The sequence below is a fragment of the Cyphomyrmex costatus genome, unplaced genomic scaffold (genome assembly GCF_001594065.2).
Source record: "Cyphomyrmex costatus isolate MS0001 unplaced genomic scaffold, Ccosl1.0 scaffold254, whole genome shotgun sequence".
NCBI classification, from domain to species: Eukaryota; Metazoa; Arthropoda; class Insecta; order Hymenoptera; family Formicidae; genus Cyphomyrmex; species Cyphomyrmex costatus.
In genome coordinates, this window is record NW_017276629.1 from 1,690,819 (window position 1) to 1,703,749 (window position 12,931).

At 32.0% G+C, this 12,931-nt stretch overlaps 1 protein-coding gene across 1 annotated transcript in view; it reads left to right on the forward strand.

Moving 5' to 3' along the window:
• The window catches only part of Cow (Proteoglycan Cow), a 129,325-nt gene that overhangs the window by 82,786 nt on the left and 33,608 nt on the right, over positions 1 to 12,931 (forward strand). Inside the window, exon 4 of the mRNA XM_018540600.1 lies at positions 2,468 to 2,596. Coding sequence (XP_018396102.1) covers positions 2,468 to 2,596 — 129 coding nt within the window. The remainder of the gene's footprint in view (positions 1 to 2,467; positions 2,597 to 12,931) is intronic.

Sequence of the window (12,931 nt, forward strand, 5' to 3'; positions counted from 1 at the left end):
CCTCGATCGACGATATTCATCTTGAAGCACCCGTACGACATTAAATGACCTTAATGCGTCATTAACGGCTAAGCAGCCCGATAGGTTGGCCTTGATAAATTGATGCCTCTGTTCGGAATTAATTTACGCGCTATAGTGATCATAGGGAGTTTCACTTTCGCTTATCGATCTTGTTTCCGTATTCGAAAATTTTCAATATATTCCGAAGATTTTACACTTGAACGATTTGTAATTAAAGCAGTTTATATCCTTTTTTTTTAGAATAAATTATCATTCTGAAGAATAAAATCTTATTCTTAGACCCAATATTTCATTATCTTTGAGCTTAATCTGATGTTCCATCCATTGGACTTCATCTATGACATCATCATTAATGGAGCTCATTAGATAAAACATCAGATTAACCACAAGTTAATCAGAAAATTAAAAACCGGACCTTTTTCAGGACTAACTCAATTTTCACTCTTTAGAATGAGATTCCACTCCAAAGAATTTAGACAGTATAAATTAAATGAAATAAATGTATATATATAAACAATCTTTTAATGATATCCTAATATTATATATAGCAAAAAATATTGTTAAGGAAAGCGTGTTATAATAAAATAATTAATGAGATTCTTATATTTGTACTAGTTAATTTAATGGAAATAAGTTTTATCGTAAGTTTTGTCTTGTGTGTGTAAAAAGTAAACATTTACACGCAAACTTGAAAATTAGATAATAATTTTCGACTTTTGTATGTACGCGGAATATATTTTTAAAATTATACTAAATGATAAATAAAATCGTTATTAAATTCACACAATTTCTTAAATAACAAGTCTGAAATAAATATTTACATTTAGATACTAAAAATATGGTTATCGATTACGTTATCCAATCTCGGAAACTATTTGAAATTCAACGTCGCTGAATTTTCCTTTCCAGTGAAAGCACCATAACTTTTTACCACGACTTTTTTTTGAGGTGTAAATGTGATCTCCACGTTAAATAATCACGAAAAATTTTTTTTGCTAAAGCAGACTCACCGTCGTAAATGCAATTACATCGTTTCACAGCCGCGGGCAGATAAAGTAATAATACGACGATGAAACAAGAAACTGTATCTACCAAGTTGACGCAATCTCTTCAGTAACGAATCAAGAACTGAAAAGCACTAAATTCCCCGATGTATTTCATTTGATTGTGCTAAAACGGGATGCTATATCAACCTAACGAACGTCGGTGAAACTCAGGATTTAGAATGGCGCACGTTTAAATACCAGGAGTTTAGCTCGGTGTAACGTAGTTCGAATAATGGCCGTTTAATTTTTGCCCCGCGTAAAGCTAATTCACGCTTCACGTCTGTAATTCCTAGGGCGTGGTATCTCTAGTGCCTCGGCAGGGTTGTGGGACACGAAACTTCATAACGAGCATTAATTCATCGAATAAAGTAGGTTCTATGCAAATCGCGCACGTCTGAATTGCTTTTGCAAAAGTTTCCAAAACTCGAAATAGAACAATTAGAATTTGAAGTTGGCCCGTCGAACTTGTGTTTTACTTCTTACAGAAAAAACTTGTTGTACTGTTTATTAATTATTAGTAAGACTTCATATGGGATGAGAGATCAAATAAAAACGTTGCACAAGTTTACGAAGTTTTTTTTCTACGCGGTTTGGAAAAAAAAGCGCACGAGAGATGCGATGATGCCGTCAATAAAAGATTTGATATTTTTATATTAAAGTACACTATTTAAACATTAATTTAAACCTTTTTCAAAGTCTATAATACATATATTGATTTTATTAATTACGAAATTTTAAAAATACGTTTTTAGGAAATTGTAACTCTATTTTTCTTGTATAAACTTGACATAATGGAACATCCTTACTTGAATTCAAATTTAGCTCACAAAAAATTACAAGAAATTTCTTCTTGTTTTTCCAAACCACAAAATCATGCAGACCTTACTGCATTTTAAGTATATGTAAAAGTAATTTCAATCTACATATATGGGTGACCAACAAAAAAATAACACATTATATTGTATACAAATATTGATTTACGCATTGAAACGTATAATATAGTGTAATTTTTACATGAAAAACTTAATAACACACATATGTTGAAGTCATTTGTTACATATTTACAGTGCTATGTTATTAGTTATTCATGATGCAGCTACAAAAGGAATTTGTACATTCCTTTTAAATTTAACAATATTATACATTTTCATAAAGTTAAACAGTATAAAAACTTTCATATTCTTTAAATATAAGAATAGATTTATTATTTTTTTTTCTTAATATATAAAATAACGTAATGAAATATTGCTAAACAAATGGATTTCAATAAATAATAAAACAAAGTTACTCTCTCATTTGAGACTGATTAATTTCTTACATTAAACTACTATAGTTAGTGCAGTATTATAATTATAATAACATAAATTATTAATATAAATTGCATGATGTTGCGTTTTCAGAGATATAGTGATTCCGAAGTCTCGTGCGTTTCAACAGCGACGAATGAGGACCGAAACGTCAGTCGATTCGGATGACGACGACGCCTTCTTTGATTCCGAGGACGACGACGACGATCAGGACGAGTCAAAGTAAGTGACAACGGTCTCCATTATCTGTTTAATCCATATTGCACTGATTCAACGAATCTTTAAATACTCGATTGAGATGTACAAAAATCTCTCAAGACACGGGCACACGTTTATTTGTCTTGAAAAATCACTTTAAATTTTATTCAAAGAATCATATTTTTTAAATAATTTTTTTTATTTTTAGAATTGTAATATTTTTAAAAAATTAATTTTTTTCAAGTTTATTTACCTATTTTTTTATAATCTTACCGTTTTACATGGCAAATGGTTTAGTTTCAAAGACACAGGGTGGTGTCAAAGTTGAAGAGAAAATTTTGTTCTTTGGAATAAGTTATTTTGATGAAACTTCAAACATAGTTTCATGAAAATAATCCGAGTGGTTTTTAAAATTTTGCATTTCGAGCACATCAAATTTTTGTCTTTGTACGAGGAATCACTTCTTGAAATCTTTTAAAGTACCCACCCTATATATATGTATATAGGTATTTCTATAAACCTGCTGAATGTGTGTGTAAGCAATTTTTAAACTTTTGCTTTAAGTACGGTCGAAACTTTAACAACGTTATTACGAATGGTATTCTGAATAAATGCCAGAGACGCAAAATTATTAATATTAGCGTGAAGTCGAGCGGTAAGAATAAAACATGATTCTTATGCGGATTGTAAACGGTTTCTTGAATAGTTTCCGAAACTTCATTTGGAAAAGCCGCATTGCGCGCGCGCGCGCGCGCGCCTCTGTTTAATACGACGAGCGAAGTTTCAGGAAAAATTAGTTCCGGGAGTAACATTGCGCCCGCGGAAACGCGCCGCAGCTCGTGTTTATATTTCGCAAGCCACGTCAAACGGGCATTATCAGCTCGTGCACAAGCTCCACGAACTTTTAAACGCGGCTTCTCTGTGAAAAGAAAATTCCCCGAGCGGAATTGAGAATTTCATTTTGCAATGTAATCCTTTTGCGTCGATATATATATCGGTAGACGGTGAAACGGGAGAGAATTTTTCCCGAATCGTGCGTCGCAATAGAATTGTAATAGGGGGTAGGATTATCGTATCGAACAATTCTCGCTCGAAATTCGATCTTCCATTTGGATTTGCGCGGATTCTACGCGTATCGCAAGAAACGACAAAAGGAACAGGCATGTAACTTTCCTTCCGTTTCGACAGTTTATTTTGCAAAGTTTTACGAAAATGTTATCTTCGCGGTTCGTCTCGATTAGAGATCAAGAACTTAAAAATCGCGCGCGTCGATGCATGAGAAGAAATTCACGTTGATCCATCTCATCCGGCCAAAGAGAAGTTCATTGACTTTGGATTTAGTGAGGCCTGCGTTCGGATAGCCAGGTAAATAATTAATTACAACGGATCGTTTCTATAGAAACTAGGAGAGCTCTTTCTATCCCTTTGTCAAACGATGCGCGTCAAAATGGACCTCGCGCAGGTTCGCTTTGGAGGAACGCGAGATCGAACACTTTTCCCTCGAGAATAAAATCACTCGGGCGCGAAATTGAAAACACCGTCGCCATCATCGCATTTTCAAAGACGCGTGTCTTTACTTTTAAACGGCCATTATTAAAATACGCTTAATTTACTACTAATCTAAATTTTTGCAAGCGCAAATCTCTTTAAAGTATGTAAGATATACCGTCGAATTGCATCTTGTTACAAAAGAATTAATAGATAATTTATTAGCCTGAAATACATATGTAGTATATACATATACATATAAAGCTAATTAAGTGTTGTATGTTAAGAATATAATGATCAATTAGCGATTTTTTGTCGAACCTTTGTTGCTTCAGGACAATTAATTTACAACTGCTACTCTTTTTATTGTCCGTTGTAATAGATTAATCGTCAGTAGAATTGTATATGTACGTTGCTATATAAAATACTACACGCTTGTGAAAACGAAGTATTTTATTATATTGGCGGCTTTGAAAATTTATGACTTTTACATATTCATTTTTCTGGCCAATTGCATAGGCGACATCAACTGACGAAGAAATTGTTTGAATCTTTGCTGGAATTTTTGCAACAAACTTTGTATTAAATTAAAAACTTCTGATTACATACAATTTTGTCTTATACGCAATATGTCCAATGTACCGAAATACGAGTATGTTTATACGACACGTTTATCACAACTTATCTATAATAGAATGGATCAATTAATAGCAAAAATTTGAAAAATATTTGAGATTTTTATAATAGTATTGTAATTAAATTAGTTTATTTTTAAAATAATATTATATTAATTAAATATCTGTATTATCGATAATATTATATATAATAATTTTATAAACGTATTACAAAAATATAACTTTATGCAATCCCATGAAAAATTTTACTTTGGCAATAACACTGCTGAAGATGTGTTTGATTTTCGCTTTTGGCACGTCTAACTGAAGTTAACGATACGTGCAAGAACTCTGCAGACGTCTATTACTTCTCCCTGGGGTGTAAAAACTCTAAAAGGTAAGAAGGGGAAGAGACAGAGTGAAAGAGACGGTTAAGTTGCAACGAGTCGAAACCTGTGACGGAAGGTTTCTTCCTGTTTAAATTTGCACGAGCTAGCAGCAGCATAATAAAGAGACGTCCCGTCTACCTTTTTTGGCTCGGTCGTGCCCCCCGAAAATTCGTCACGCATAATAAAAAATTACGTCCGATATAAAAAAAACAAGAATGTTACACAATTCCTGTCCGAAATTACTGTCCTCAGCAATCTTATGGTCCTCGCCCGATATTTTCTCGTTTGTCTAGTGCAGTGACTTTCTTTAACATTACATTTACATTCTATTTTACGGAAGTCTCCTTTCTGTATTATTTCCGTGTTACGGTAATGTAGGATAAGCGTAACCTAGTATAATACAATTGGATAAAATAGGATAGAACAACGACGTATTAAATTTTGGGATCAAAGAGTCCCATGCGAGAACTTGCATAAAATATTACGCGATGCATTTTCTGTCCATGAAATATACAGCATGTTTTGCAGCGGCACAGTTGCATATTTAAAAACATATTAGAGACGGTTAAAACTGTTATAGGAAAAGGGTTTTTGCTTTCAAGTTTTATATCCTCGATAAAGTTAGACGATTCGTTTTTTTTTTTTCTCGATAAAGAAACTTTTCATCGCAATACTTTCTTAATATTCGGTGGATGTATTTTACGTGAAATGATTCGCGCGCGACAATCTCAGCGAAACTTTTATCCAGAAAAATAGATATTACCGATTTCAATTATCCGAAAACGTTATCGTACTTTGCAACGTATTGAAAATTCGGCTCGGGTACAGCTTTGCAAAAACATATCAGCATTTTCTATTCTTGCGTACTCTGTAGAATTTTGCAATATCCATTATCTGAAGTTATAATAATATTTCGCCGGCGTCGGAAAGACGTCGTCGCTTAACATTTCAGGTTGCGGCGAGCAGTTTGCGAAATAGTATCAACATTAATGTTTCCCGAAATTATGTCTTTGCATAATATTTGCATACTATCGCGGAAACGCAGTCTTAGTAATGTTATTCGCTCGCGAGCTTGCATCTTAAAGTGTTTCCGGTAATTCTTGTATGCCTTCGGTCTATTTAGTCTATTCGAACGAGGTCACCGCATGTTTATCGCATTTGGAGAAGCTGCGAAATCAAAATTTATTTCTCGCGATTGTAGAAGGATGCTTCTGGTAAGTTCTCGCGATAACTTTACGAGCAACTTTGCGAGTATCTTGTGAGAAATTGCGTGGGAACACTATTGACAAGAAGCAGTCGTTAACCTGTAACTCTCTAACGAACTCTTCCGCGCCATTGTACTGCTTCTCAATTATATTACTACACTCGCGATTTAACTTTAACTTCGTATTATCATGCAATTCAATTTGAAGCTTGGTTTTTCAAAAGTGAAATTGTCAAATAAAAGACTATGTTTTAAGCGGAGAATTTTTCTGAAAAACAGATAAAAATACATGCAATTCTTTTTACTATATTCAAATACGGAAAATTAACACTTTTTATTTCGTTACTATTTACATCTATTTGCATTGATGTAATAACGAGATCGTTCATTAAATATGTTAATTTTTAAAAAAATATTTCAGAGAAATGCGATAACGACCTTGTATTTTTTATAAAAACGACTGGTTCATTACCATATCTTCCATGGAATTAATTTTTATCTTATTTTTAATAGTGAATTTTTTAATGGAAATTCTACGAGATAAATCTTTTCTCGGGAAAACAGATTTTTTATAAAATTTATTGATTTATTATTATTATAATTTCTATTAGAATGGAATAATGTTTGAGGAATTATTTTTTTTTATTATAAATTGTTTAAATTGTCGAAGTAAATTTTTTAAGGTTGAGAGAAACCTTTATATAATATTTGTTTAAAAACCGCCTTTCTTTAAATTGCTAAAAAAAACTAAGAAAAAAATTTCGTTTTTTTTTTTTTTTGCGAAAAAATAGCTGTTTTTATTATGTAAATGACGTACTATCTAATTTTTTAATATCCTCCATCATATTAATATGATCCAAAATTTCTATTATGCTAACGCTTCGTTTATTACAATTACAACCAATTTCATGTATGTACATGCGAAAGATCATGACCAGATTTTGATTTCTTTACTCCAAGAAGAAAAGAAACCGTCTCGATCACTCCTCTGTAAGGGAGTGGGAAAATTAGTATTTGTTCGCAGCAATTTATCACTCTCGCATGTTTTTCTTCGCAAACACAAAGAAATGCGTAGTCGAAATGAAAATTATACTTCAATTAAGGATACGGTTCACGAAACGTTGGCATTAACAATGAAGAAAGACACGGCGATAACCCGCAAATCTTCTGGTGGTATATAATTGAAGAAAATACCCGTGAAAGCCTCAAAAGCGAAAATTATACTTATTACATTAATATGACGTAAAATCGATATCCTTAAATGTAATATTTAACGAAGATAATACTTTATTGTTGTCAGTTTTAGATGATCATGATAATAATAATTGCGATTGTTCTGATTGGAACTCTGACAGAAGCTTAGAAGAAAAGAGCGATAAAAGATTAATGTTGTAAAGAATCATTAATTTTTAGAAAAAACTACGAGTCAAGATAAACTTTTAAAAAATTAGTAATTCTTTTCACACTTTGAAGACTTTATATAATTTGTTGTGATCGTTACAAAATATACAAGCTTTTTATTTAAATTAGGTATGAGCTTACAAGTAACTCTTATATTTTATATATCTAGTATTATTGAAATAAAACACCTCGTATTTTAGCGCTGGAATTAATATTGAGCTAATTTTTATATTTATATTTAGGTAGGATATTATTATTATTTTATAACATATCATTTGAGGAGAGGATTATTTAAGGACACAAATTTAAAGACTTAAGATTTAATTTGGTACTGGTTAGATTAATTTGATACTGACGAGGATCACCATGGTAAAACGACACTTTTCAATTTAAAATTTTATATCGTATAGATATAATACTCATATTTACTGCTGTCGCGAAAAACCGTGATCTAGTAATAAATCACGGTTTCCCTTGACAGCAGTAAATATAAGCCCGCTATAAAATTTTTTAATTTTGAAAAGTGTTATATCAAAGTCACCCTTTTTACGAGGTTTTAAAATAACATTATATTATTTATTTATCTATAATATATTCATTGTAAATTTTTGAAGGTAATATAAAGCAGAATAATAGGTAATATAAAGAAAGTAATATAATGTCTAAAAACTAAACAAAATTAACAAAAAAAGATATCATAAAGATATTTCCGAGGATATTCCTAAAGTTTTCAGACATCGTTTGAGTGTCTTTACATCTTTCAGTCTTACAATCTGAGATATAATATATTAACTTTATAATTAAATATACACAATTATTTTCTTTCTAAAAAGAAGCAAATGTGCAGACAGGTTATTACGAACACATATATAACGTGAATTTTTCCAAAAAATTTTCTACTTTTGGGAAAAGAACCGACAAAGTCTATGGAAAAATGGAAAAATCCGACTTTTTTCTAAGCTCTTAAAATTATAAGTTTTATAATTTCCATTTTATAATTTTCATTTTTAGTTGACGAAAAGAACGATTTTACTAAAGTATCTAAAAGTTACATATACAGATCTCAACTAGCTAAACTTAGATATACAATGGCGTACAAAAGTTTTCGATCATTGACATTCTGTTACATACTCTAATTTATAAAAAAAAAGCCTGATAAAACGTTAATCATTATTAGGTGTTAGTACAATATTTCGTTACTTACATTTTGTACTAAGACCTGATTATGATTAAAATTTTTTTTATCATGTTTTTTAATAAATTAAAATACAAACTGTCACTGGCCGGAAACTTTTGCACGCCACTGTAGATCTGAAAATAATTTTGTTGGATCATTAAAATAATTATGTAGGACCCCCAAGCTGGTTGCTGGAATATCAAAACTTTTTATGGCATTGCTACTTTGCTGTTTATGTTTGAGAATCGTACATAATTATTTGATAGTCTAACAAAATTATTTTTAGATTTCTATCTATATAGCTAAACTTTTAAATATTTTAGCAAAATTGTTTTTTTCTGTGAACTGAAAATCATATAAAATAGAAGTTATAAAGACTTCTTTTTTTTTTTACAACAAAAAAAAAAGATTTATTTCAATTATTTATTTAACAAATTTATAATTAAAAATAAAATTAAAAATGATTCTATTTATTCAAAGACCATCATTCTATTCCATTAAAAATATGATAATGAATCAATAATTTTTATTAAAAAAAAGTCCTTTTTTTCTTTTCTTAAAATAAAATTTTCAGATACTTTAGCAAAAATTTTTTTTTTGTTGATACAAAGTTTTTAAATTATTAAATCTCAAAATAAAATTTCTTTTAAAAAATAATTAAGTTAGAGAGAAGAATAAAACTTTGTGGCGAACAATAGATTTAATTGTATCTCTCAGCGTTCGCGAAAAGCTCTCTGTTTTCAATTAGTTCTAACACAGAGGCTATTGGTATCTCAGCGTTTCAGGTAAGAAAAAGTCGACAACGAATTGGTTAAAGAAGCTGTCATTAAGATTGAGGGCTTTCAGTACAACTCATATAACGTTGTCGGCTTCAATCTAGCCTGGAATCGGATTGCACCATAGTAGTCTTCTTTCCTTCGACAAGAAGCGTGCGACTCGATGGCTGCAATTTGCAGCGCGCATTCAAAGATACGGAAGCCATTTGCTCTATTTGCAACGAGAGCCTTGGCTGCTGTTGCTCGTTTGCCTTTGTCGTAATTAGTAAGGCGAGAAAGCGGATGTTCTTCGAACGAGTAACTTTTGTTTAATGAATAATTATTCATTAATTCTCTAATCACGTTTATGCGTCGAAATAAATTCGATCTTTACGTCGTGAATTTCTATCTAAATCGAATATCGTCTTGCTATTTTGACGACGGGCCACGACATTTAAAGCGGTAGCTCTTCCGTTTTTTTTCCGAAAGCTTCTCCGAAGGGTGAACAAGCCATCGACACTTACGTCGATTCTTGAGTCTGCATAAGCCGTTATCGATAGCCGTTAGGGGGGCGATGGGATCGGGTTCGGTTTGCAGCCACGATCAAGGACGGAATTTTACATGAAGTAGGAATGCGCGTCCCATTTGCCTCGGGCGTCCCACCGTGTGTTCCGTTCTACTACCGTCGTGCAACCGCTGCTTTCTCATGTTTAATTCAAAATTTGGACGTTGGTCGCGCAGTTGATATGCTTTGACGATTCCCGTCTGACTAAGTCCGTGTTCTTCTCCTTCTTTTCCTTCGCACGTATGTAGATTCATTCCATCTGTTCTTCGCGGATCTTTCTGTTCTTTCTATTGCCATATGACTGTACAAAGGTAAAAATTTCTGAGCGATTTCTATTTGTAACTTCACGCGTGAATCCAAGTCATTTTTCGATGAAAACTTTTTCTATTCTAGATTGGAATTTTTTCATATTTCCGAAGATAGTAGAATGGTATCCAAATTTCTCGATGCACATATATAACTTGAGGTAGACCAAAACTTGTGATCTTCTTCCTTTATTAACAAAGTCCATATCAGCTTAAGAGGTTATAGAAGCTTCGCACACTAAAAAAACTTTCAGCAAAATACTTACTGTTAATTGAATAAAAGGATACATAAAAAATTTTTTATAAATTTTTTTTTAATCTTTAGAAATTTTGTAAGGAAAAATAATACATAAAAAGTTGCAAAATAGAAATTTTATTAAAAGTTACACACACACACACACACACACACACACACACACTCTCTCTCTCTCTCTGAAAAATATAAGTAAGGATTTAACATTTTGTAGTGGTTATATGATTCTCATCCTTGTTGATCAGTTCTGTATTGGATAGATTTAACACCACTCAATATGCGACTTTTAAATTCACATCATGTTGGTTTTAATAACAATACGGTGGGAATTATATAAATACCACATGATGTTAAATCTATATCTACATATTTTTTTTTAATTAAAAAAATGTTGATTTTTTGGTTTTGCTACGATATCTCACAAACGGAAATAAACATCAATAAGCTTTTTATTAAATACACACTTTAAAGATATGTACATGAAGGTTCCAAGAAAACATTTTTCTAAGTTTTGAATTAACAAAATTATACGTTTTTTCCCCAAAATTATTACGTTTTTTTTTTCCAAAAATTTGGTTTTTTGTTGCTATTTCTAAGAAAAGTTTTTAAATTTATGTTAAAAATCCTTCGAGGAAGTGCCATTTATACCAATCTAATCAAAGAAGTTACTATTTATGAAGACAATACCGTTGAAATTAATTAAAGATCTTCATTTAGTTTCTGCCGAATTACGAACAAAAAAATAACATTAAAAAAAATTGTTGATAATTTGATAAAATTACTTTTTTGTAACTTTTTACGCATCATTTTCTCACAAAATTTGTAAAAATGACATTTATACAAAGGTTTTCTGTGTATCTTTAGTTCTAAATCATCAATGAACGTTTTACTGAAAGTATCTTTTCCTGTGCGCAACATCCTGTATAATATAACATCTATAACTTAATATAAATTTAGTACACTTAATTTTACAATCGTATTCCACTGCCATTATTTGTAAATCCTATAAATTTATAAAAATTTTTTGGATATAGCAATTACGTTTTAATAAATTTATTTTTTGCAGATATATAATATTCTTCTTTCTTTATGTTTGAATTAAAAATGAACTTGTATAATATCGTTTAAATATCGTGAAGCGAGTGAATAGAGGAATTTAGATGATAGAATTTATATGAAATGTGCGATTCTGATGAATAGAACAGCTAAACAAATGTTTACAAGAATTGTTGAACCTGTCATTGGACTACGATGAGATTCACGTTTGAGAGAAACGATTGAATTCTACATCGCTTTCTGGATGGGAATCGATTAATTCTGACAAGAATTTCATTGTCACCGCTTTCTTTCTCTCCGTCAATTCGATCCACGGGAATATCCAATAATTGAAAAATAGATTCTGCTATACGCGCGTTCTCGGATTCGCGTATGGTATCGAGAAGTGATTACGCGCGGCTGAGGAGCGCAAGGGAGTGGAGAATAAAGGTACGTTAAGTGAATCGAAATCCGTGAAAAAGAAGGGAATGAGAAACAGACGTGAGACGAGAAACAGCGAGAAAGAGGATGATGGTAAAAGTTTTAATTCGTAAAGTGCTTTAGCGTATCGTTAATTATAAGCAAACAGTACCAGTGCGATCTTGCAATTAAAACGGGAAATGCCCAATGGATCCTATAAGCACCGTCGTCGCTATCGTCGTCGCTATCGTCGTCGCGATGTCGCGTCGGCTCGTTCATTATGAGCTTCAATCTCCGGTGTGCGATGTTCACAGGGTCGTTAATAGCAGCGACTCCTCCTGTCGATCGTCAAGAAAAATCGTTGTGCACTGACAAAGACAGCCCCAACGCCCGTCGGGATTCTTTTTGCGAGTCAGCTTTTCCCACGTTGCGCCGCGAGCCGACGCTTTGTCTTCGTCAAAGAGCCAGTCCTACGAAGAGAGCTTTAAAGTCGATGTACAGACTCGTGTCAGGTGGAAGTTTGACTCTCGGTTCGAGACTCGGCCAATTTACGGTCGATATTTCCCTGGCGGGAAAGTTGATACAATCTCTTCTCGCTGACTTTTATTATTATTATTATTATTACCGTTTAAAGATATAGGTACGATATAAAATTTAAACGATATATTCATCTAAGTATGTTAATATATTATATTATGTATATATAGAAAAAAAATAGGTATCTCCGTTTCCACCTTTGTCTTGATCTGCAAC